Below are 27,310 nucleotides of genomic sequence, written 5' to 3'. Positions count from 1 at the left end.
TGCTTAACAGGAAGTTTGCTCTCACAACAAATCCCCCTCCTCCAATCTAGGACACTGTACATCAATATGCCTTGTAATTAGCCAGCCCATGCATTATCAACTGGCTTTCTGCTATTCACTGCTCCTTTTAGTCAGCCATTGTGCTGCCTCTCCCTCCACACAACCACTCTCCATTCCCAGGAATCAAATGGCTCAGCCATTCATCACAGCTTCAAAAGCTTGATTTCACAGCTGATAACATCCCAGCTAGTGTTTCGTTCTCTTTTGGGTGAAAGCATTCACATTGCTGATTTTTTTAAATGAAAATCCCCTTTGGTTTCTAGCTGACATTTGGTGCTGATATGTTAATGTGAAGGAGCATGGAGCTCACAGGAATAAGCAGGCTCTCTAATAATGACCTACTTTCAGACACTGATGTATGTTTATTGTGTTAAACAATCCTTTCTCTCATTCCTTCCCTCATCCATACACTCACCATCTTCTACTTCTTGTTTCCTCTTTGATTTAATTAGAGATCTGTTATATTAAAAAAATAGAAACCTGTTAACAATGTAGGTTTTAGAAGCTGCATGGAATCTGGATGGTAACCACATCCGTATCTAATCTCCAAACCTTTTTCAAAGTTATGTAACTGAAAGCAAATGATTTGCCATAACATTCGAACCTTGAGCCCAGTTTGTCGCTGCCATTAGTACTGTGTCACTAGATATTCGTTGAAAATCTGTTTGGATTATGTAATGCATGCAAAGTAATAGGAAGAATTTGTAAAGTAACAGGAGAGGCAGAGGAATTTGATGCAAATGAAGCTGAGAAAGATACATAATGAGACATTTAATTTCTGCTGGTAGGAAGATTATAAAACCTGATGCCAGGAGAATCATTCGAAATGACAGTTTACACAAACTGAAATTCAAGGACAATTAGAGTGATTTCCAGCTGAAAGAGGCATGAAGTGGAAAGCAGGTCTTTCACTGGAAGCACGAAACTTGCACAGAGAAAGGTCATGGAAAAAGATTTGATATTAGATCACAGCAGGTTTCTAGAGTAAGTGTGAAAACAGGAAATCTTATTTAATCCAGTCCAGGAAGGGAAAGTATTGCTGGTGGAAGGCTGCCGATTGGAAAAGGCCACTTGTGCCTCAGAATAATTAAGATAGGTTGTGAAACTATGGGAGCTGATTTGCCTCCACAGGGAACCTAAAGAATTAGAAAAGGAATCAAGAGCAAGTCACGAGTAGACCCTATAAAATGGGGTTAGCCAGACAATTTATCTGGTTAATGACCCAGGGATCAGGCAATTTGAAAGGGCCTAACCAGGTAAGCCCGGTCAAAATTGACCCGAATTCTCAGACTTACCTTGGAGGTGGTTTAGGAACCCAGGATAACTTACCGGGGTGTCCTCCTCTGCTAATTTGAAAGGACAAAATGGCTTACCCGGTAAATCTGGTGACATCAGCGCTTGTGAGCTTGCATCACCAAGGCAGCAGGTTGGCGGGAAGAGAGGATTGTGTGCAGAGCAGATTGGTGAACTGAGTTTTTAAAACGTGGTTGCAACGTGTTTATATACACTGTTGTTCCTTCATTGCTTAGAGCATACAACTCACAATGGGTTTTCAAAATGTTTCCCTGCTTTGTTATTGCACTACATGGTTGCAGGGCCAGCATACGTACATCCCTCCTGTCCGCCATTAGAACTGTGTAATTTGACTTCTGGTGGGACTTCGGCTGAGTGCATGATACATCACTCGCCACATCTTCGCAGGGGTGGTATTCCCCCTTGAATTGCCAGGTTATAGATTTAGCAGATAAATTAGCCTGTAGTTTGAAAGGACTGGGGAGGTGTTGACTACTCGGTAACCTCACCTGGGTCCTTGGAGGGCTATCCGGGTGTTGTAGTTCAGAAAGTCCTATTGGGACCACAAGGGGTCAACATGAAGTCCACATAAGTTAGGAAGTAATGCTTCCCTCCATCTCCAGTGTCAGCTCAGGTCTCGTTTCATGCACATCTTTCCAAGCAGGAGAGAGTAATTTACAACAGATTTCATATAATCCACTGCCTACCAATGAGATGACAATTTGTGCTCTCAGTTCTTGAGAGATCCTGTGCTGAGATGCATCAATACACAAAAATGCTGGAGAAACTCAGCAGGTCAGAAGGGTGGAAATTTGGTCTGTGTTTTGCAAGCTTCTTTTCCCCATACTACTACCAGCTTCAAGCATCCTCAATGTGGTGTCTGTGAGTTTCTTCCTGTTGCTACAAGCATAGTCAATTAATCAAAGACAAAATTCTCTGCAGAACATCATTAATTGAAGATAGCACACTGGTACAACAATGTATCAAGGTCACACTACATACTCAGTCTTCCTTTGCCAAATTAAATACTCTTAGCCATTAAATATTTACACATATGATATGATTCCTGCTCTAATTGGAGAAGCTATTGTCTATTTTCCTCAAGATGGATGACTGTCCTGCTATTCCCCAAAGCAACAACAACATAATTGGGCGGCACAGTTAGTGAGACGATTAGTGCAACGCTGTTACAGCGCTAGCGATCGGGACCATGGTTCGAATCCCACACTGTCTGGAAGAAATTTGTATGTTCTCCCCAAGTCTGCATGGGTTTACCCCGGGGACTCCTGTTTCCTCCCACCCTTCAAATTGTACCGGGGGTTGAAGGTCAATTAGGTGCAATTGAATGGCACAGACTCGTGGGCCAAAAGAGCCTGTTACCTTGCTGTATGTCTAAATTTAAATTTAACACTAATTTGGCACAAGTGAAGTGCCTGTATGTTTGGACAGAGCTGTCAACAGGACATCTTTCACCGAAGGAAGTAATTTCCAAAGTCTCTGGTACAACAATATATCAAGGTCTCATCATGCGGTGCATCCAGCTCTCAAAGTAACACATAGACTTATGTACAGTAAAACTCCTGTTATCTGGAATTCAAGCAACTGGCAGCTTCAAGCAACAACAACAACAAAAATCACAGAAAATATATAGGTAAAAACTATGGAAGTTCACCAATCACACAAAATGTAATCTCAAGGAACCAGAATATTCACTTATTCTGCATCTACGAATCCACTTCAGTGCCAGTACCAGGGGTTTTTACTGTATATATCATCTTTAAACAAGACCAAAATTTCTTGCATCTGTTTGCAGCCTAACAACATTCTCACAGTGAGACATGAGGACCCACTAGGATTTTTGCCACTAAGTGCCTGTGACTCAACTATTCACCCTGTAGTCAGGAGAGTAGATTATTGGAATGAAACCCATTGTAATTTCATGCTCGTCCAAACCAGCTGGGAACCATGAATTTAATTTTTTTTTTCATTTCTTATTTCACCCAACTGTCCCTGTGCCAAATTATTACAGGTCTCTGGGAAAGCACTTAAATGACTTAAAGAGGACATCATAAAGAAAACAGAATTGCATTTGGTTTGTAATGTTCAGGAAGCATTTGACAACAGAAATGCTTTCTGAATGGTAGCCAAAGATGTAGCGCAGGAAACAATGTTTCATGTACAGCAAGCTCCCAGAAACAGCTTAATAGTGACATTCAAATATTCTGTTTGCTTCAAGTTTAAGTGTAAGATAAAGATTGAACTGGGAGATCACTTCCTTTCTCTTTCTCTAAATAGTGCTGTGGTATTCGAACCCTCACCCTTTGGGATCAGAAGCAGCCATGCAGTTCATACTGAAAGCTGGGTTTTATAAAGAGACAGGCTTTGTCTAATGTTAGGGAAAGATTATGCTGATCAAGGCAGGATCTTCAGATGGTCATTTTCAAGGAAGGCCTTGGGGTAAAGAGGCCAGGTTTAAGCAGGGATCATCTGAGGTTACAAAATGAAAATCTGAAGGTATGCTACCAGTGGGGTAAAGAGGCCAGGTGTAAGCAGGAATTTCCTGAGGTTAGGAGATGAGCTACTAATTGTGTAAAGCAGACAGCATCTGATGTGCTAAAGAGCAGGTCAGGAAAGGGTGCAGAGACATCAGGGATGGGAGAGTTGGGGCAAACCCAGGGAGGGATTAGAAAATGGCTGAGAATTTTAGAAATATGGAGGCTAGTAAATGTAGGTCACAAAACAGCAAGGATTTTGGTTACAGTGTTTTAGCTGATTTTCAGTTCATAGAGGGAGGTGAGAGGATAGTCTAAAAAGCTTCTAGTTTAAGCACGAGAGGAACCGTCTGGAAGATCTAATGTCAAATTATCATGAACAGAAGAAACCTTCAACTACTCTGTTTATCCAAGTCAGAAATAACTGCAGGAAAAAGCAGGTATGACGACATCTATAGAGGGAGAAACTGAATCAACATTTCAGGTTCACGCCCTCATCAAAATAGTGTTTACAACATTTTCCAACTGGTATTGGGATGTAGCTAAAGGGAGCAGATTCTGGGTGAATGGTCCTAAAGGACCCCCATCATAAAGCATGTCCATCACCCTGGTCACAGCCACTTCACACTGCTAACTTCGGGCAGAAGGTACAGAAGACCAGCACATATAGGGAAAAGAACAGTTTCTTTCCAACAACCATCAGACTCTTGAACCTCCTCTTGGTACTTTATCCATAGACTGCTCCGACAGCACGACAGGCCTGTCTGCACTACTGCAAGTCATTTTTTTACATTAGGGTTACTGTGAATATTTGTTATGTCTTTTGTATTAATCGTCTCTTTTAATTTAATTTAATTAACTCACTAATCTACTTTTTCTTTACCTGTTCAACTGCAGCAAGTAAGAATTTTGGTGACTATATTCATTGTACAATTGTACATTGTTAATTGTACCATTAACTACATCTCCCCCTCCCTGTCAACCAAGAACTGTTCCATCTGTAGTCATCTATGCTTCCCAGACTGGTCACACCAATCACCCACAGAAATGAAGTACAAGCAGATCATCTCTGATCCAGGGGGAGTGCCAAAAGAAAGAGATAAAAGAAAATTATATTTATGAGACACCAAAATCATACAACTAAAATCAATTTTTTATTATCATGGGTTGTCAGTTTCAGTAGGGTTAAGCAATGATGGTGTGTTTAGTTTGACCAGCCTATAATCGAAGGGTTAGTGGGTAATCAGATTTGAGCTGTGTCATCAAGTTAATTTGCTCGATAAATGACTGGTTTCATGGTCCTGAATAATTCCAGTAGAAAAAAGAACATAGAATGAACCATGGAATGAAAAGATTTTTTTTCTCTCTGAAGTACCAACAAAGAGGCAGTCAGTGAAACCTTTGTAAAGTATGGAAATGTGAAGGTGAGCTGAATGCAGATATTGTATTTAGCGAGGGCATGAATTACAGAGATGTGTACAACTCCTGAATTGGTTTAGGCCACTACATACTTTTTGCATACTTGCAAAACGAATTAAGTTAGCATCTTCACATGGCTTTTTTTTTGAGAATAATGCGTTCTAAGATGCTAACCCCAATCTACTGGAGGAAAATGGGCCTAGCAGCATCAGTGGGAGTTCTCGACATTTTGGGGTAAAATCCATTCTTTTTCTTCCACTGATGCTGCTCGGTCTCCTGAGTTTCTCCAGCAGATTGGGTTTTGCTCTAGATTCCACCAGTTGCAGTCTCTCCTGTGTGTGCTTCAAATTCAAAGATGCTCTTATATTATGTCCTGCTATGAAAAATGCCACAAAATAATTATTGAGCCAAATCAATAAATCATGTATTACTTTAAATGTTTATGCCCATCCTGAGACCTCAACATGAACATTTTGTGCCTTTTGATTTCATTTATCAAGGCCATATGCCTGCCAGGTTGTAAAATATTAGCAATCATAGGTCTTGCCACAGATCTCTGGTGGATTGGGCTGGCAGTCTGCCTGGAACAGGAACATGGCTAGTTCTGGTTTGAAAGTGAATTATGCTTCATGCCATTGCTTTTTTTGTGCAGATGATCTGAGTGATAAGGAAGCAAGCGCCAAGGAATTACTGAAGGCCAAGCTCGGGCTGAAGCCCCTTAATAACAAGCTGGACTCAAAGCTGCACGTGAAGGTAAAAAAGACAAAGCTCTCAGATCTGCTGCAATGGTGGGATCATCATTGCAAGAGGTCATCGCAAGAAATTATACCATTCTTGTAGCATAGGTGAAATTTGGCCTGTCAGGTCTGTGCAGGTTCGGTCGTCCCATTCCTCTGCAGTCTCCTCCCAGCCGAGCAACTTACGTCCTTCCATTTCACTTTTAAAGACACTGATTCTTTGCCATTCTCACCCCACCACTTGCTTGCGGCACTGTTCCTGTCCCATATCTGAGATAGGTACAGTGCCTATAATAGGGGATGCTGAGGGTAGGTGCACAGGACAGAGATGAGGAGAAACATCTTGAGCCAGAGAGTGGTGAATTCTTCGCCGCAGACAGCTGTGGAGTCCGTCCTTGAGTATATTCAAAGTGGAGGTTGACAGGCTTTTGATTAGAGTCAAAGGTTATAGAGAAAAGGCAAGAGGGATTCAGCTATTATCTGAATGACAGATCAGACTCGATGGGCCAAATGTCGTAATTCTACTCCTGCGTCTTATTTCTTCCCTCAGATAGCTGTGAAACAGAGTGATTCTTCAGCTGAAAGAGAGCTCAGGAATCCCACTCAATTAATAGATTGCAAAGTGAGATGATAGCACCAAAGGATAAAACTGTGGAGATGTTCGAGATCAGCCAAGGTTCTACTGAAGTGCAGGGCAGGTTTGCTCCTGTTCCTGCTTTCTATGTACTTATTTTCTGGTGAAAAGTTAGTTCTGTAGGTACTGATGGTACGACAGAGCGCTGTTACATGGAGAACACATTCTGTTATTTAGCAAACAGAGGATTACAAATATTTCTGCTTCGACACACTGATCTGTTAATGATTTAATCTTGTTGCAAACTGATTATTTTCTAGGTTTTCTAATGAAATTACCCTCAAAGGTAAAAATAAGGATCCAGACCTATCTTTAAAAAATGAATGTGTGATGTTGTATTGCTATGGGGTGGAGGTTAACTGTTCCCACTGCAGGATTTGGGGAGATGTCAGGGAAATTGGATTGTTCAACAAAGGCCAGCACTGGCTGGATGGACAAGAAAATCTCCTGTCATAAAAATGCAATGATACCTTCCCGGAATTTTACTGCATACTGCAGAATCAAGCTTCTGCTTAAATTTATGGAGAGGTGTTGGGAATGTTATTGAGGTCAGAAGAGAAAAGAAGGAGGAAAAAGTGGAGGAGAGAGAGTGATAGAGTCCAAAGAGAAAAAAGGGAAATTCAGGAGGATGCAATGGGCTATCCTTCCACAGATTTAAGAAGGGTCAGGTGAAAGGAACCATCACAGAGTTCTACCATTACAACAGCATACAGATAATTCACATTGTTGCCCTGTGTCTCTGACAATGTAATGGACCCAGAGACTGTTATTGCTTGAGGCAGGTATGCAGAACACGTCAGTGGAATCATATTGATAAATTACTTTTGTACAAAGGTTTCCATCCTTTCTCATTAGTGATTTAAATAGGTTGAGAAGATCTACCTTAATCTCCTGACGATGCTTCCATTCATGCAGCCAAGAACCATATGGTTTGGTTTCAATTTCTCCTGATGCGACGAACTTCAGTAAAACTGACCATTTGTTATCTGAAGAGGTACTGGGCTTCTCCTCCAGGAAAAACAAGGACTGGTTCGACGAAAACAGCCAGGAAATCCAGGAGCTGCTGGCAAAGAAGCGAGCTGCCCACCAGGCTCAGCTTACAAAGCCGTCCTGTCCAGAGAAGAAACAAGCCTTCAGTCGCGCATGCAGCCATCTTCAGCGCAAACTCCGGGAGATCCAAAATGAGTGGTGGACTAGCCTCGCCAAGCGAATCCAGCTCAGCGCGGACATTGGAGACTTCAGGGTTTTCTACGAGGCTCTAAAGGCTGTGTACAGCCCCTCACCCCAAGTCCAAAGCCCGCTGCGCAGCTCAGATGGCAAAGTCCTCCTCAGCGACAAGATCTCCATCCTCAACCGATGGTCAGAACACTTCCAATCTCTTTTCAGTGCCAACCGCTCAGTCCAAGATTCCGCACTGCTCCAGCTCCCTCAACAGCCCCTAAGGCTAGAGCTGGATGAGGTCCTCACCCAGGATGAGACATATAAGGCAATCGAACAACTGAAAAGTGGCAAAGCAGCAGGTATGGATGGAATCCCCCCAGAGGTCTGGAAGGCAGGCAGCAAAACTCTGCATGTCAAACTGCATGAGTTTTTCAAGCTTTGTTGGGACCAAGGAAAACTGCCTCAGGACGTTCGTGATGCCACCATTATCACCCTGTACAAAAACAAAGGCGAGAAATCAGACTGCTCAAACTACAGGGGAATCACGCTGCTCTCCATTGCAGGCAAAATCTTCGCTAGGATTCTCCTAAATAGAATAATACCTAGTGTCGCCGAGAATATTCTACCAGAATCACAGTGCGGCTTTCGCGCAAACAGAGGAACTACTGACATGGTCTTTGCCCTCAGACAGCTCCAAGAAAAGTGCAGAGAACAAAACAAAGGACTCTACATCACCTTTGTTGACCTCACCAAAGCCTTCGACATCGTGAGCAGGAAAGGGGTTTGGCAAATACTAGAGCGCATCGGATGCCCCCCAAAGTTCCTCAACATGGTTATCCAACTGCACGAAAACCAACAAGGTCGGGTCAGATACAGCAATGAGCTCTCTGAACCCTTCTCCATTAACAATGGCGTGAAGCAAGGCTGTGTTCTCGCACCAACCCTCTTTTCAATCTTCTTCAGCATGATGCTGAACCAAGCTATGAAAGACCTCAACAATGAAGACGATGTTTACATCCGGTACCGCACGGATGGCAGTCTCTTCAATCTGAGGCGCCTGCAAGCTCACACCAAGACACAAGAGCAACTTGTCCGTGAACTACTCTTTGCAGATGATGCCGCTTTAGTTGCCCATTCAGAGCCAGCTCTTCAGCGCTTGACGTCCTGTTTTGCGGAAACTGCCAAAATGTTTGGCCTGGAAGTCAGCCTGAAGAAAATTGAGGTCCTCCATCAGCCAGCTCCCCACCATGACGACCAGCCCCCCCACATCTCCATCGGGCACACAAAACTCAAAACGGTCAACCAGTTTACCTATCTTGGCTGCACCATTTCATCAGATGCAAGGATCGACAACGAGATAGACAACAGACTCGCCAAGGCAAATAGCACCTTTGGAAGACTACACAAAAGAGTCTGGAAAAACAACCAACTGAAAAACCTCACAAAGATAAGCGTATACAGAGCCGTTGTCATACCCACACTCCTGTTCGTCTCTGAATCATGGGTCCTCTACCGGCATCACCTACGGCTCCTAGAACGCTTCCACCAGCGTTGTCTCCGCTCCATTCTCAACATTCATTGGAGCGCTTTCATCCCTAACGTCGAAGTACTCGAGATGGCAGAGGTCGACAGCATCGAGTCCACACTGCTGAAGATCCAGCTGCGCTGGGTGGGTCACATCTCCAGAATGGAGGATCATCGCCTTCCCAAGATCGTGTTATATGGCGAGCTCTCCACTGGCCACCGTGACAGAGGTGCACCAAAGAAAAGGTACAAGGACTGCCTAAAGAAATCTCTTGGTGCCTGCCACATTGACAACCGCCAGTGGGCTGATATCGCCTCAAACCGTGCATCTTGGCGCCTCACAGTTTGGCGGGCAGCAACCTCCTTTGAAGAAGACTGCAGAGCCCACCTCACTGACAAAAGGCAAAGGAGGAAAAACCCAACACCCAACCCTAACCAACCAATTTTCCCCTGCAACCACTGCAACCGTGTCTGCCTGTCCCGCATCGGACTTGTCAGCCACAAACAAGCCTGCAGCTGACGTGGACATTTACCCCCTCCATAAATCTTCGTCAGCGAAGCCAAGCCAAAGAAGAAGACTCGGAAACTTCACTGGTTTGGCATTTGACTTACTGGGTTGCCAGTTCCCACACTTCCATCCACTTGCTAAGATCTCAGTTCTAATGCTGCCTTTCTACTCACCAGGGTCCCAACTTCAACCTATTAATTCCTTTATACCAAATGCACCCAGCTGCATTCAAATGTTTGCTCTGAAGAACATGTTACGAGCCCCAAGGTCCCCAAAACCCAGCACAATAGATATTCACCACGACAAATAGTTACTTACGCAAAAGTTGTTTTAATTATCTTTAAACATGAAAACAGAATCAAACTTTAACTTATCTCTATTTTTAACTTACCTAACTTAACCCAACTTAACCCCCTTCTAATTCTAAGAGCACGTGTAAATTTAAGAAAGTTCTTAGTTTCACAGTCCAATCTCACTTCTCATTCATCCAAGTTCTCCGGTTGCAGGCAATTCTTATACTGTGCACAGAATTTAACATGTATAAAGTTCACCAAGTTTTGGTGCTCGAATGGTAAATGGTTACCACTCAGGAAGGTTCTTGTAGGTTTGCAGAGAGAGATGTGTGGTTCCAGGATTTCCACATCTGAGGTACCACCATTAGTCACCTCAAGTCTTGCTGATGAAACTTGTCCCATCAGGTTCTCCAGATAATAATCTCTTTATTTCAGGTTACCGCAGAGTTCCTTTCTGTTCCACTTATTCCAAGAGAAACATTAGACAGCTCATTTTCTCCTCTTGCATGACACACAAGAGTAGTCCATCCTCCACTCTGGAGCTTCTGTTTCAGTTCTAACAGGCTTCTCCTGGCTGACACTGTTCAGTCTCCCTCTCTCTCTGAGACACTGAGACTCTCAAACTGCCAGAAAGCCCGCATGTCTCTTTCTCTCTCTCTCTCCTGCAAAAAAACACCTGACTTTCTCCAGCAAACAATAGAAGTCAGTCTTCTGGTTCATCTGTTGTTTTTAAGTAAACAATAACCCATTAGTGACCTTTCTGTGATCACTCCAAAACTCTGCAAAGAGCTTTCAATAGATATAATGTCTCCTGCTTGTTAATTTAAAGGCAATTATTTCCACAGTTTCTGTAAAGTCACTCATAATATGAATTCTCCAGTATTTTTGTAGTTTTATAGTGTGTGTATGTATGCAATCTACTCTATTTTTCCCAGTTTATCTCCCAAAAATATTTCTATATATTCTGTCACAAACAAATTAATCAAAATGAAGCAGAGAGTGAAAACCATTATCCATAAGCCACTTAAACTGTTCAAGTAGGATGGATAAGGGAGAGGTTGTGGATGTTGTGTATTTGGATTTTCAGAAGGCCTTCGATAAGGCCGCATAAGAGGCTGTTTAATAAGATGAGAGCCCATGGAATTACAGTAAAGATATCAGATTGGGTGGATCATTGGATGATAGGCAGAAAGCAAAGGGTGGGGATAAAGGGATCATGTTTTGGTTGGTAGCTGGTTACTAGTGGTGTTCTGCAGGGGTCTGTGTTGGGACCGCTTCATTTTACATTGCACATTGATGATTTTGATTATGGTGTGAATGGTTTTGTGGTGAAGTTCGCAGATGATACCAAGACAGGTGGTGGAGTAGCAAGTGTTGAAGAAAATAAAAGGCTGCAGAGAGACTTGGACAGCTTAGGAGAGAGGGCAAAGAAATGGCAGATGAGGTACAATGTTGAGAAATGTATGGTTGTACATTTTGGAAAAAGAAATAGCAGATTATTGTTTGGATGGGGAGAAAATCCAAATTTTGAAGTGCAAAAGGACATGGGGGTTCTTGTGCAGGATACTCTAGAGGTTAACCACCAGGTTGGATCAGCAGTAAAGAAAGTGAATGCTATGTTGGCATTCATTTCAAGAGGAGTAGTGTATAAGAGTAAAGAGGTGTTCATGAGGGTCTATGGGTCACTGGTGAGACCTCATTTGGAGCACTGTGTGCAGCTTTGGGCCCCTTATCATAGAAAATATGTAATAATATTGGAGAGAATACAGAGAAGATTTACCAGGATCATTCCTGGAATACAAGGGCTAACATATGAGGACCATTTAGTAGCCCTTGGATTGTATTCATTGGAGTATAAAAAAATGAGAGGGAATCTCATAGAAACATTTTGAATTCTAAAAGGCCAGAGTAGATGTGAATAAGTGAGTGAATCCAGGACAAGAGGGCAAAAATACCCATTTAAAACAGAAATGAGGAGAAATTTCTTTAGCCAGAGGGTTGTGGATTTGTGGAATTCACTGCCACATGCAGATGTGAAGGCCCAATCATTGGGGGAGTTTAAGGAGGAGATTGATAGGTATCTAATTAGTCAGGGTATGAAGGAATATTTGGAAAAGGCCGGAATTTGGAACTAGATGTGAGGTTTAGCTCAGGGTGGATTTGCACAGCGGACTCAATGGGCCGAATGGCCTATTTCCATTCATTTTTCTTGTGATCTTGATACAAACACAATTACATCTAAAATACAAGAACTGGCATCTCAAGAGAGAGTCTTCATCAAGACTCACAGAGGTAAAAGTCCAACCTGGCATTAACCCGAATTTGACATTGCTAAGATGTCTAGCTCAGCCATCTTAGGCACAGAGTACTAAGGTTGGAGATTCAAGCTGGCTACCACAGCCAACCACAATGGATCTAACAGCAGCAGAAGATAGCCAATTTGATTGTATGAAGTTTGCAGAGCATTGCTACAAATTTGAGTTGCTGATTTTCCCAGCATTGTGTTTTTACTTCAATCAGTGTCTGCAGACTTCCCTGTTTTACTCAAGACCGATTTCTTTCTCTTTAGGAAAAAAAATCTCATAGATTCCTCTTTTAATTTTATTAAAAATTGTATAATTCACAGTAACAATGCCGACACTTCTCCCGTCCCTTTTACAGACTGATAAATTGTGGAGCCATTCAGACTCTCTTTACGAGAGTAATGCAGAATCCAAAAGGGTGAAGGGAAGTGAACAGATTGGATAAATCAGACTTGCTTTTCCTTCACTTTTGCAGATTAAAGTCAGTGTGTTTGAAGAGTTTGAGACTGTTAAAGGATTTAATGCTTGGTTGGTAGAAACTGCTTATCCTGGTGATGATTGAGGAGTATAGTTTTGAGATGGTGATGTGAACAAGTCCAAAATAAAATGGCATTAAATTAGAACAAAGCTGTTGACAGTCAACAAGGGCGCAAGAAACATGGAAAAATCACTTTCCCCCCAAAATCCATTGGTGTAATTAAAAATTTCAAAATTTTTTTTCCTTTGGCAAAGAATATTAAGATTATAAGTTCCAAGCAGACTTGAGGGGTCGGATAGCCTCCTGATCTAATGTATGCTGCACGCCGAATGATATATTTTCCTTATTTCTTGGTAAAGAGGTCAGCAACTAGAACGTGCAGTCTGGGTGATATGAAGACCTTCACTAGAGACCTTCAAAGCCTGGGGTTGGCTTCACACATGGGAACAGACAGCTCATCGCGGTATCGACGTCTCACTCTTGGTAAGAAGCAATGACCAGTGGGCAATCAGTGTTGGTGAATTTTGCATCCAAATTCCAAAATATCTCTCCTGGCTCCTGAATGTGTTTGACCAAAGGAGGAAAGTCTTCATGCAGTGTCAAGAAGATAAAGAAATACTTTTATAATAATATCAGGATGCTGCGCTCAGCATTTGGCTCTATATTCTTCAGGCCCATATCATCACTTACCAATGATCAAACCTATTAGGATTTCAGGACCATTGTGAGAAGGACCCAACAAACATGCAACCCTGCCTATAGTGAGGCTGCATCAGCGAGCACAGAAAAGGAAAACAAGCACTAGGGAAAATCAGGGGAGGGGGTGGTCTGACTCTAAATCAGGACTATTTGCTCAGCAACCGCAGTCCCCTGGTAGAATTTAACATTACTGTCTCTCATAGTCATAAAAGTTCTCTGCAAATAAAGATTCCACCTGTTCCTTTGTGATTTCACAGTGATTTGACACTCCATCTACTGGCATTTTGTGGCATTACATGGCCCTGGACAATACTTGTTTTGCAGTTCTCTCAGTTTCTTCCTTCCTCTATTTGGCATGAAAGCTTTGAAGCACCTAAAATCCCAGCTGCAGCTGTAGAACAATCAGACATTGGCCCTCTGGTGTTCTCTAATGCTACTCGATATTTATTATAATAAATTAAGCATAATAGACCAGCAAGATTGATCAGCATAGGACTTCAAATGAGAAACCATTTCATTATCACCACTGAAAAGGGTTCACAATATTTATCTCACCATAAACTCCACCTGTATAATGTGAAGTGAACAGCAGGATCCCCCAGCCAATCTAAATTGGAATGGGCAATAATTTTTTAATTTAGACATACAGCATGGTAACAGCTCCTTCTGGCCCACGAGCCTGTGCTGATCAAAAACACCCAAATGACCTACAATCCCAGCACGTTTTGAAAGGTGGGAGAAGCAGGAGCACCCGGAGAAAACCCAAGTAGACACAGGGAGAATGTACAAACTCCTTACAGACAACGCAAACTCGAGTCGTTGGCGCTGTAATAGCACTGTGCTATCCATGGTCAATTGCACTCATCGGCTGTATGGAAAGCCAAGCATGCTATCATGGAGTACAATGCTAAGCTCAGCGGTGTAGCACACAACAGCACAATACTTCTCGATGTGTTAAACATGTTCTATGCTCGCTTTGAACAGGGAAGTGACATCCACATCGATTGCCACAAGCAAAGTTAGATCCGCAGAAAGTGACTGGTCCAGATGTGTCCTGAGAGTCTGTGCAGATCAACTGGTGATTGTAATTACAGACATGTTCAATGTCTCTCCATAACAGGTCACAGTTCTCTCTTGTGTCAAGGCCACCATTAGATGAAAAGCACAATAACCGGTCAAAATGACGATTGACCAGTGACTCTGACATCTACCCTCATGAAGTACTTTGAGAGGCTAGTCATGGCTCACATCAACTCTTGCCTACCATTTATATAATATAATTAATAATCTGAGATTGTCTCAAAACATTTTACAATCAATGAAGAAAACATGGCAGGATTGATAATCCAATTTCAGTGACATTGATTGAGGGAGAAGTAATTTTCAAGACTCTAGGATCTTGGTTCAACAGCTTACATTTGGCATCTCTGGCAGAGCTGCCTTTCTTCGGCCGAGCATGGAAGGTCAGCCAGATTTTGCCTCTCAAGTCTCTGGAGGACTCAAGGCTAGAACCCTATGATTCAGAAAGTGGCAGTAAGAAGCTTCCATGCCAACAAGTGTCCCTGCGCACATAATCTGAGCTCTGTACGACTGTCAAACTTGCAGGCTTCTGTGAGCCAAGTAAGAGTTCGGGCAACTCTAATACATTAGAGAGATAATTTTGCTTCATCAGCAAGCATGAGGAAATATTAAACATTAATTGGCCTTTGAATCCGAACAATGATTGGAAGTGATTGAAAGGATTGTACACTCTGATCTTTTAAAATGAAATGTAAATTCTGGTGGCACTGCTACCAAAGGCTCCAGTCAGACTGGGTCCATTTGGCGTCAATGACAATGTACCAAGAATGTGTATTGTGTTAGTGATTTGGGAGATTGTACACTCAAACAATGCTGCAATGGGGAATTTTTTCTGAGACACTATTCTTGATTTTCAGCTTCTTACATTCCTTCTTCGTGTGATCAGAATGGGAATTTGAAGGATATGGTAAGAGTCTCTTTATTCATACACAGGTAATGCTTGTCACAATCAAGACTGCTATTTATTAACGGCCTCTGGCTGGTGCGAGGGCAGAAACGAGCTGCTTTTCAGAGCAGAATGTTTCTAAATTGCTGTAAAATCCAGGATTTAGATTTAGCAATGATGAAGGAACTATGATATGTTTCATAGCTGGGAAACATTGTCTGACTTGGGAGGAATTCTTAAGCAGCTGCTGTTCTTGTCCGAGATGCTACAGGTCACAGGTTAGAGTGATATTGTTGAAGAAATATTGGAAAATTGCTCTGGAAAAAAGTTTGGTTTAATAAAGGGAAGTTTAATAAGAGAAAGTTTAATTTAATAAGTGAGTGTTGTGCCTTGGATTTTCAAAAGACGTGATGGCGTGGTACAAAGAAGGTTGATGGGAGAAATTAGCATGGATGAAGAATTCACAGAGGGAAGATAGGAAATGAAAACTGACAATACATGAGCCTCTTTCAGGCAGGCGGGCTGCTACCGGTTGAATGCAATTAGGATCTGTTCTGCCACCTCATTTAATGATGAGCCACACTGTGAGTCAGGCACAAGCACAGTCCAACCCAGTCTCCTCACTTGTGGTCGGTGTGTTGAGACAGGCTGCAATGCAAATATCCACGAGCTCCCGCCATCTCTTCAATCAATAGATTCATGTGGATGACCAAAAGGGCTAACAGTGCAGCTCACCGCTAACTCCCGCCCGCTGATGGCCTATGGAATAATCAGAATACCTCATAACATAGTAGAGTTCAAATCATTCTCAGTATTTTCCAGTGCTCTGGGCAGACTTTATAACCAACATATTTAACAGATTTTCTTTTATGCCTTTTTTCAAAAAAGCCAGATCATTATGAAACTAATAATTAGTTTGGGATATAATAGCAAACGGGCAGTTATAGATCAGCTTGAGAAATGCTGCTAATCTGAAGGAAAATAAAACAAGACCCAGCTCTATTTTTGTTGTGAAAATCAAGGTTGGGTTAGTATTGAAGCAAGCATCATGTTATACTTTGTTACAGATACATCACCTCCAGTTTAAATGTCAGAACTGTCTTTCAATGTAGCTTTTCTCAATTTCAAGCGTGAATCGACCAATGAAGTTTAGTCACAGTTGTGTTTCGGAACTCCTGGTGCCAATTTACATATAGCAAGTTGCTACCGGCACTAATAAGATAATGATTTAATAATCTCTAGCTTAACAGCCATTTTTAAAGGATCAGGAAGGGAAGGCATGGATGGACCTATCCCTGACAGAGCTCAGGGAAAGCAGTCAAAGAAATCCAGTCCTATTTCCTGATTGGACTTGCCCTTCTGTTAATTTATATCTACATTTCTGTTCGAATTAGCTTGGAAGAGGAAATGAGCTTTATTGTTATTACTGCAGACTTGCCTCTACTTTCAAATTTCATGACTGGTGATGAGGTGCTGTAAACCTATCACTGATGGGTATCTGAAGCTGAAGATAGGAACACATTACACTGAAATATTAACTAAAGAAAATAACATTAAAATAGCAATGCTCTGTCCACAGTGCTCTCAGTTTGATTATGCAAACACCAAAACAAAACCTTCCCTGCTTTTCCTACAAATGTGAAGAAAATCAATGATTCTCTGATTACTCCCAAGTCCTTCAAAGTGAAGTCTGTGGTATTTTATTCCAGTATCTCAGGATAACATCTCTTGTTCTGTGGCTTTGTTTCTTTAGGTGGATACCAAAGAACAGAGGCACAAATCTCTAGAGGAAATGAACACAGACGAAGTCTGTGAATGGTTTAAAAACCTTGGCCTGCAGAGGTGTATTCCCTTCATCAAAGGTGACATTTGCTCCAGGATCATTTTAGGCAGATGTTGTGATACTTTACAAACTTTCTCTGTGTTTATCCATTCATAATTGTTGTCTTAAGTGGTCATGATGCTGTTAATAGTTCACTCCACATCAAACCTCTAGATCATAGGACAAAAAATTCCTGTGTCATGGCCAGCTGTAAGTTATTATAAACATCTCTGCAAATGGAACCAGATGGTCAGTCTCACAAGAGCCATCAGAATATTCTTTTGCTACCAATCTCTGCAACCTCCTCCAACAGTGCAAGCCTTGAAGAAACCTCTGCTCCTTTAGTTCTGGTCTCCTGATCATCTGCAGCTTTATGTATTCTTTCTGTGGTCATGCCTTCAACTGCTTATGGTCTCAGTTATGTACTTCTTTCCCTAAATCTCCCTGCCTCTTTGTATCTCATCCTCCTCCACTCTTTAAAGACTGTAAGAGCCACCACTCCAACCAAGTCTGATAGTAATTCTTTCCAATATCACCTTGATGGCTCAGTGCAAGCTGTCAGCCAGCTCCTCTTTCCATTCAAAGACGAAAACTTGAAGCAGGACACTGCCCGACACCAAGACATAAAAGATCAATCCTCACTCAAGTGCAGAAAAGTTAGCTTTGCTAGCATTTATCCCACAAGCAACATCACAACAAGTATTTAACCTCTTCCATCACAATGGTCCCAAGGTAGTCCTTCTCTCAACCTATTTCAATGAAGGCAGGGCTGGAGTGAAATGAATTTACAATCTCCAACCAGTCAATAACTCATCAGTGGATGGAGGTAAAGGGATACCTATCCCAAAACCCCATCTTCCCAACTCATCACTCAGCAACAGATGTACCCTCAGTGATCCAGATGTCTTGAGGTCTCCCACCAAGGTGGGATATCATGGAAGAAATGTCGTACTTTACCCTTGACCTTGACTATGTTCCATGTTCCATATTTCATGCAAGGCCCAGGACTGCCAGTTCTAAATCCTTGCTCCATAGTGCATCATGTGCTTCAGAATATTACTTTATCAAGGCTTTAGATAAAATGGTTCAAGTCCTCTTACAGCACGACCAATTAGAAAGTTCTAGGCCAGTGAACTTCCTTATGCAGCACATGCAATATGTAGGATGGAGACAGTTACATCCTGTCCCCTGCACCTCTTTTGAATTAGCCCAACATTTTCTCTCCTCAAAAGATGCTATGGGACTATGAGCAACCACTCATGAAACAACGGAAATTTAACACTTTCTTAAAATGATACACAGGAGACTGCAGGTGTTGGAATCTGAACACACTTGCTGGAGGAGGTTATTGAGTTGAGCAGCATCAGTGGGAGAAAATGAATGGTCAATGTTTCAGACCCTTCATCAAGACTGTTGCTGTTCGAACCGCTAAGTTCCTCCAGCTGAATGTGTTCAGCTTAGTACTTCCTTCGATTGCTGAGCGATGGAATTCAGTGATGATAAAGAGGTTAGAACTAGGAGAACGAGGAGATTTTAGTTGTTAGTTTGTGGAGGATGAGAAGGATTAGGACACTTGAGGCCATCAGCGAGTAGTGGGGTAAGGGTGGAGACATCATGGTTAGTGCTGCTGCAGACAGCTTTAGTGACCTAGTTTTGATCTTGACCTTCCTTGGACACTACCTCTGTGAAGTTTGCACTTTTTCCCTGTGGTGTGGTCTTCCCCTTGGTTTTCCATTTTCTTTCCACATTCTAATGATAGGTCAGAATAGTCACTGTAAATTGCCTGTAGTATAGATAGGTGACAGGAAAATTGCAGGGTTGGGGAATGGATTGGTATTGATGGGCATATCAAGTAGAATAGACTTCAGGGAGATCAGAGGGGATCTGCGACTAGTTTTGATGGACTAAATGGCCTCCTTCAATGCCTTAAGAAAATTAAGTATGAGGATGTGAGGAATGCAAATGATACTGATGCATTTCCAAACCATGAGCCAATGACGATCACAGCCTAGGGAGAGACAGAGTTCGAAATCAAATTTTGCTCCTTGATGTAGGGCTCAATCTCAAAACATCAGTTATTCATTTTTATCTTTGCTATATAAAGGATACTTTTTGACCTGCTCAGTTTCTCCAGCATTGTGCTTTCACTTTGCTCCATAAGGGCTGCTGTTCCTAATAACAAAGGAGACCAAGGAGCCATTGATTAAATAAAATTATGAGGGCTTTGGGTTAAGTGTTGATTGTTTTAAGTGGTTACAAAGTTTGGACAAAGGGGCCTCTCTAAAAAATGAAATGGAAAAGATCAGAGCAGAGACTGAAAGGTTATGAGATTGGAAAATTCATTTCCAAAGTTAGTGATTGAAGTGGAGATTAGGACAACATTTAGGAGTATGTAGCCATGTGACTGAAGGAGAAATAAAAAAACCAAAATGAACAGATTTAAGATTTTTGGTTCTGTGAGAGGAGAAACTCAGAATAGCCAGTTTCTGTGTGTTAGTGCAAAGGAAGCAAGACAGGAAAAAATAATGTTCCAGTACAGGAGATAACCCCTGCAATGAGTCTGCAGCTTCATGATGGGCAGTCATTTCACAGTACATCTCTACTTTTTTATTTCCCTTCACAGAATAAGTACTGACAATAGTGTGGTGTCCAAGCTTATTGGCAGGAGAATTACCCATTCTAGCCAGCATGCGCAGGGATCTGTCACTGTACAATCAGGTGAGCAGAATAATGAACTGCTCAATAGCCATGCCTTGAAATTATAGCATGACTTAAACAACCTCGGGACATCCCAAAACAACAGTTCAAAAGGAGGCACATTTTAAATGTTGAAGAAAAAAAAGTTTTAATTGTGGCACCAAAGAGATCGGATTCCTTTTTATGTTGAAGTAGCATCATAGAACCTCTCAACTCCAAGCAAGAGAGTAGACAGGACCTTGGTTTTATATCTCATCCAAGAGAGCACTGAAGGTGGATCATTCCCCCAATATTACACTGCTGTTCTGGATGTTTGTGCTCTGACATGCAACTTAAAGACACAAATCAGTAGCAAAAGTGTTTTTTTTTTAATTTAAGATTTAAATTTAGCCATACAACATGGTAACAGGCCCTTCTAGCCCACAACTCCATGCCGACCACTTCCACCCAATTAGCCTACAACCCCCATAGGAGGAAACTGGAGCGCCCAGAGGAAACCCAAGTTGACATGGGGAGAATGTCCAAACTCCTTACAGACAGCGTCGAATTTGAACTCAGGGCGCTGGCGCTGCACTAACAACTACGCTAACCATGCAATTATTATCTAAGCCATGGCTAACATTAACATGCAGCACCATTCCAGATATTCTCACCACATCTGTTTTAAATCCTTCTGGAATGTAATACAACCTCCGCTACCTTATCCCCACCCCCAACCCCATTTCACACTCATTTATGGCCTCAAGCCAGCTGAATCTTTGCAACTAAACTTATAAAAGCCAAAATACTGTCAGATATTTTTCCCCATGGATTCGTTTTAATTGGAAAGTGTTAAGTTCCACTTTTCATTTCTGCAACTCAGAGGCTAAATTGCAAGGACACCAGCTTGCTGCAATTGACTTGGATATCCTTGACCTACTCCAGCTAGCAACTACAGAGGAGAAAGAGAGTCTGTTATCCTCGATTTACAAAGAACTCCATCCAATGGACACCACCAGTCAAAACTTTGACAAGCTCCTTGGTAAGAAATGGCTTGCTGTTAGCATTGCATCGGATTTTAGTCTTTGAGTGAACAAGGAGAAGCTGGAGAGATTCAAGATCCCAGCATTTGCTGTCCTTGTGCTTTCTTGAATTTGTTTTGCCAAGAGCTGAAATGCGACTGAGGCTCTCAGGAAGAAGGTGTGATCCTTGAAGTGGAATTGGTGAGAAAATCACAGAGAAGAGAGATAAAGACAGCAACAGGGTAAAAGGTGTCATTAACGGGATAGAAATGAAAGAGTCCTGTCAAATTAGAAAAACACAAAAGCTGCAGGTACTGGAAATGTTGTTTGTCAGGAAGAAACCCAGTTGGTGCCATCAGGATTGATCCTTCAGATTAAAACCATGAATAATGTGCAAACACTTAATGAATTTGCACACAGAACATAGCACAGGCCCTTCAGCCCCTGATGTTTTGCCGAGCGATGTAAACTTACTCCACAACAATCTAATTTTTCCCTATGCTACACCCATTACATCCATAATCCTCTATTCCCCTTACATCCAGGTGCCTATCAAAGAATCTTTTAAATTGTCCCCATTGTACCAGCCTCCCCCCACCATCCCCAGCGATGTATTCCACACACCCACCACTCTCCAAGTTAAAAAAAAACCTACCGCTGGCATCCTCTAAACTTTCCTCCACTCACCTTTAACAGATGTCCTTTGGTATTTGCTATTGTCACTTTGGGAAAATAATCCCCTTTTAGGTGTATTTAAACTAAAGATGCTAATGTCTTGATTAAAACAGGACCCAAAGAAATTGTGCAAAGCCATCTCATGTTAAACTTCCTCTGAGAACATTTCAATTCTACACAACCAAAGCAAAGCTGAAATACTGTCATGAAGTTTATAAGGAAAATACACAGCCATCCCAAATTTAAATGCCAGATAAGAACCATTGATAGGTAATGATTGACAAGACCAGTAGCAACACCAGAACAGGCTTGTCAGAATTTCTATGGCAACTTGTGCGATTTTGTGACTGGGCCCATCTGTTGTGAATTTTAACTCATGTTGTGAGTTTACTTTGAGCTCATGACTGGTTACGTGAGGCATGAGCTCCAGGAGATGGTAGCACTGTCATTGGCCTTGAGCAATAGTAGGGCAAACGGATCGATACAAAGTTAAACAAGGTGCCTGTGCACTTTTATCAACTTAGTAACTCACACAGTGGAGACAAAAGCGAAATGGGTGTCTGCACATGACCTTATTGCATCCCAGAATAAGTTCAGCAATGCATTGTCTCAACAGGGCAAAACCCAACACCTGTCAAAATGTGCCCAGAGTTGTTATTTTGTGGCTTGAGATGCCACCAAGTGAAACAAAGGCTGTCTTGGTCAGATCTGCAGGAGGAAATCCCGTAAAAAATATTAATTATCAAAAATAGTCACCTTGAAGACAAAGAAGTAACTCCAGTTTTCTCAGAGTTTTGATTGATCAGTCTCAGAAAGCTTCTCTTTTTTTTAAAAAACTTTATTTAAGATTTTATAACATGAATAACATATAGAATTACATTAAAAAAAATTAAGAATAAAATAATAAAATTACAATACAGTATCAGTAATCTAAATAAACTATACCCTCCCCAATAATTATTACACATTAATAACCCAACTCAAATTAGTCCAACCACCCCTTCCCCCAAAATAAAGAGTGAAGAATTAATAAAGTTAATAATATATGTGAGAAAAAAACCCACTTACAAAAAAAAACAAAAACATAACCGATTAAAATACTAACAAAAAGAAAAGTAATTAATACTAAGATATCAGACTTAAAAAACATATTTAAATCAAACTTAAATGCATATATTTAACAAACGGAATTAAGATGAAACATATATTTAACTCAAACTTAATATAAAAAATTAGTAAAGTTAGTAACATTATCTATAAAAAATTCTTAAACAATAATCAATTCTTAAAAAAAATTGTAGCATGAAAAAAAAAGAAAAAAAAACCTTTCTCTATAGAGATAAATCTTCACCAAATATCACTAAGTTCACATCGATCATCATATTAGTCACATAAACCACCATCTTAAAACAAAATTCAAACCTCATTAAGCATTGTACAATTCAATTTTAGTACTCTTCCACCATTTTTCCCTTTTACTCTTGAATAGTTATCCAATAAAACCTCCAATACCACATTTAAATATCCCCAATCATTACGTTAAAATTCAGATATCCAAATAATAAAAACACATCTACAATGAAATCTATATCTTCAACAAATGGAGCATAGACCACAAACAAAATTCAAGCCTCATTAAGAATTGTACAATTCAATGTATAACTTTCACCATTATTCCCTTCGTTCTATAACTAAAATAGCAAAATAATATACACCAGAATTACCACTCCTTTCACCTTAAAGAAAAAATATTTAAAAAAACTTATCCATCCCATTCACATTTAAATTTCAAATATTCCTTATCTACTGAATAAACTTTACAAAAAAAACCACATCAATTTTTAGTTTTTTAAACAATCAAATACTTTCTTATGCTTTTTTTTTATATTTAAACAAAAAAAAACCCTTCACTCTTTAATCTAATAATACCAAAAAAAAGGAAAAAAAATGGGTAGGAGGTTAAAAATACCCCCTCCCGTCTAAACCGCGCAATGCGGTAACTCCCAAAAAAAAATGGGTGTGAGATAACTCACACGTAGCAGATGACTTTCAGGAAATAGTGCCTATCCAGTTCTTTCCCCCAACTCTCACTTCATCTTAAACTAACATCATCATTATTTAATATCTCTTTTTTAAAAAAAAACATTAGAAAAAAAAAGGACAACTCTTCTTTTAATCAGCTCCAACTGCCGAGTCACCATTACAACCATTCCTTCTTGGAGCACGGCTCTTTTCTTCCATCTCTTGTCTCCTTAGAGATCGCAGCGGACTATGTCTCTGTTGAAACTGAGTAATTGGCAGCTCTTGAGCAAATGCTATAGCTTCCTTTGGAGAATCAAAGAACTTTGGTTGACAACCATCTTGGAAAACCTTCAAAACAGCTGGATATCTAAAGGTTGCCTTGTAACTTTTCTTCCACAACAACTCTTTAGCAGGATTGAATTGCCATCATTGGAACATAACTTCTTGACTCAAATCCGCATAGAAGAAAACTCGATTATTTTGAATCATCAAGGGTGATTTTCTCTGTTGTGCATTTCTAATAGCCACTCGTAAAATTATTTCTCTGTCGTAATAATTCAAACAACGAACCAAAACAGGTCTTGGACTTTGACCTGAAATAGGTCTTCTACGCAAGGCTCTGTGAGCATGTTCCAGTATTATACCTTCCAGGAAATGTTCTTGATCCAGCACCTGCGGAATCCATTCAGTAAAAAATTTTCTTGGGTCTGGTCCCTCCATACCTTCCGGCAAACCAATAATCTTTATATTGTTCCGTCCGGATTGGTTTTCCAAATAATCAATCTTTTTCACCAAATTTTTATTTTGAGTTTGTAAGTCTTCGACCATTTTGGTCACATCAAAAACTTGATCCCGTATTTCATCTATATCTTCTTCAAACGAATTAAATTTATCTCTCACTTCAAGCTTAAAAGCTCCAAACTCAGCCATCTGTTGAGAATGTATTTTCACCAGAGTATTAAACCTAGTACCAAGTTCAGTCATAATCTTGGATAATCCCTGCATTGTATAAGATAATTTAGATTCAAGATTCACAAAAATCTTTTCAATTGGAAGAGATTTTGGCTCAACAAATTCCTGTTTCTTCTGCATAACCAAAGAATCTTCTGTTCCTTCCTTCATTCTGGTTGCCTTCCTTGTATTATGACTGCGTGTGGAAACCCCAGCCACAGCCTCTCCAGCAATGACTGGAGGACGCTGGCCGGGGTTTTCCCCAGTCCATAATGTATTAAGTTCTCCCAGTACATCAAGTTGTATAGGTTTTTCTATCTCAAGAGATGCAGTTTGCAGCGCCACCTCTACAGTTGACAAATGCCTTTGAGTAACTCTTTGTTCTAAAGGCTGTTTGGCGCCCTCTTTAGGGGGCTCTACTGATGTAACATAGAGGTCTACATCCGAACACTGTACCTCTCTCCTGGGATCCATTTCACGCTGAGTCCCGGTGTCTTTCCTGTAGGTAGTCTCCAAAACTTGAACTTTTGGAAAATGTAGTTTTTTGATGGTCTGTTGTCGTTTTTTTTTGCTCTTTTCCACCAATTGTACCATCATAAGTTAAATTAACAGCACTGAAATTATCTAAACTTTTAAAGAATTTTAACAGGCATTTATAGACAAAACAATAAGATAGAGTCAGGAGAGGACTGGAAGGCATGTCTGATCCTTACGCCATTTTGCCACGCCCCCAGAAAGCTTCTCTTATAGCATTATGTTAATTACCCCTGAAGAGAGTAGCCTGCAGAAGGTCATAATGGATCGAAAGTGGATCACGGAGAGATCCCAGTCTTTCCAAAATATAATGGGCTGATATGCATCTAAGTTAGTCCTTTATATCTCACCACTGTCATTTGGATGAACTATTGGAGTCAATCAATTTCCCATGAGCACTTCTCTCTGTTCACAACCAAACTAATTTGAGAATACAAAAACTAGGAACAAGAATTGTCCACTTAGCTTATCAAACTTCTCAATAATAAGAATTCACTTGAAGCTTAAGCCCACTCTCACACTCTCTCATCCTTGACTCCCGGGGTGGGGATGTGGCCCAAAATCTATGGATTCTGTTGCCAGTCCTCAGCCAGGAATGGTCACAGGAAAACTAAACCAGTGTCAATCAAATGTATTCCATCAGCCCATGAGATCATGATCTTTAACATTGGCCAACAGTAAAAGATGGATCTTTCATGTGCATTCATTAATTGAACAAACCATTGTTTTTATGGGAGGGGATTTCACACTTCTACTTTAGTATGAAGAATGATTTTGAACCTATATTCCCCAATAGGAAATAAGACTTTCGTTAATCTACTCTAACAATTCAAACAAAATCCTAAAAATGTCAATCAAATCATACTTTGTCTTCTACATCTTAGGAAACGGAGCCATTTTATTCAATCATTCCTCTGAGATTAACTTAGGGACTTGGTAATGTTTTGTTGAATCTGCACTAACTCCTTCAAAGACTAATGCATTGGTTGACTATGGAGTTACTGGAACTATAGGCAGCTCCCCAGAAGATGCACCAAATGCAAAACCTTGGGTCTGATAGACTGGAAAACAAGGATGGAAAAGACAACAAAGGTTGTAAAGGGTAAGGAGTAAGAGAGGTTTGTAAACATGTTTAATTAGTCAAACATGAATTGGTGCTCTGCAAAAGGAGGTGTGATAGAGGCACAGTGAGGTCAGGTATGGAGGGACACATTTCATAGGGTCAGGGGGAGATGGTGATGTTCTGCAAGAATGAGCAAACTGCATCTATTGTCTGAAAATATTAAATTCACTATGGTAAGCTTCTTTTGGTGGAGAGGAGGATGGGCCATGGGTGGCGTGGAAGGGAATGGTAAATCATTAATTTTCCATTATTGGTCTTTTTAGAAATATTTTTATACATTTCATTCATTTTGCCATTCACCTTGTGGTACTTCAATGGGGTCATTTAATTTATTGTTATTACGCAGTAATTTAATTTAGACATTGTTTGTTTGGGTACTTTATGTACCCTTGTAGCTGCAATAAAGAATGTCAGTGCATCTAAACTTTGTACTTACATACCGTATGTGACATTCTCATCTATCTTTATTGAAATACTTCACAAATGCCCATCATCCTTCAGCACAATGACAAGGAAAGAGTCTTCTAAAGGATTTTGAGTTAAAGCACAACTCCATTTACGTGAAGGACATTGGCTTCAGTACAACTTTTGAACTTTGAACATTGTGCTGAAAGGCTGGCAGGGATATTGATGGGGCAGTACTTTATCTGTTACCTCTGTGTGGACTTCTGATTCTTACCAGCCAGTGAGATTTATTCTTTCAATTCCCCAATCTGTTATATCAAGAGACAATAGGCCCTTATGATGTAGAGAGATTTACAGCTGCCCTGGTTGCTCTTAGTGTTTCTCAGAAACAGCCTACAGAATGGATCAGCCATCCATCAAGCCACCTCCAGAACAGGTAAGTGACAACCATTACTGAAATGTACCTGTCTTTAAGTGCAGAAAAAACAGTTGCCTGGTAAGGGAAGTGAACAG

General features: G+C 40.8%; 1 protein-coding gene across 3 annotated transcripts in view; it reads left to right on the top strand.

Annotated features, from left to right (window-relative positions):
• Positions 1–27,310, top strand: part of LOC138760779 (uncharacterized) — a 218,896-nt gene that overhangs the window by 131,293 nt on the left and 60,293 nt on the right. For 2 of the 3 annotated variants that reach the window (XM_069931852.1, XM_069931853.1), the window contains exons 2-7: positions 5,917–6,017; positions 13,262–13,385; positions 15,539–15,588; positions 17,321–17,429; positions 20,949–21,107; positions 27,119–27,233. In XM_069931852.1, the coding sequence (XP_069787953.1) occupies positions 5,917–6,017; positions 13,262–13,385; positions 15,539–15,588; positions 17,321–17,429; positions 20,949–21,107; positions 27,119–27,233 (658 nt within the window). The remainder of the gene's footprint in view (positions 1–5,916; positions 6,018–13,261; positions 13,386–15,538; positions 15,589–17,320; positions 17,430–20,948; positions 21,108–27,118; positions 27,234–27,310) is intronic. The other variant, XM_069931854.1, reaches the window with a different exon arrangement.

This window comes from Narcine bancroftii, chromosome 4, assembly GCF_036971445.1.
Source record: "Narcine bancroftii isolate sNarBan1 chromosome 4, sNarBan1.hap1, whole genome shotgun sequence".
Classification (NCBI taxonomy): domain Eukaryota; kingdom Metazoa; phylum Chordata; class Chondrichthyes; order Torpediniformes; family Narcinidae; genus Narcine; species Narcine bancroftii.
Note: the sequence above shows the minus strand (reverse complement) of the source record. Positions and strands in the feature narration are given on the sequence as shown.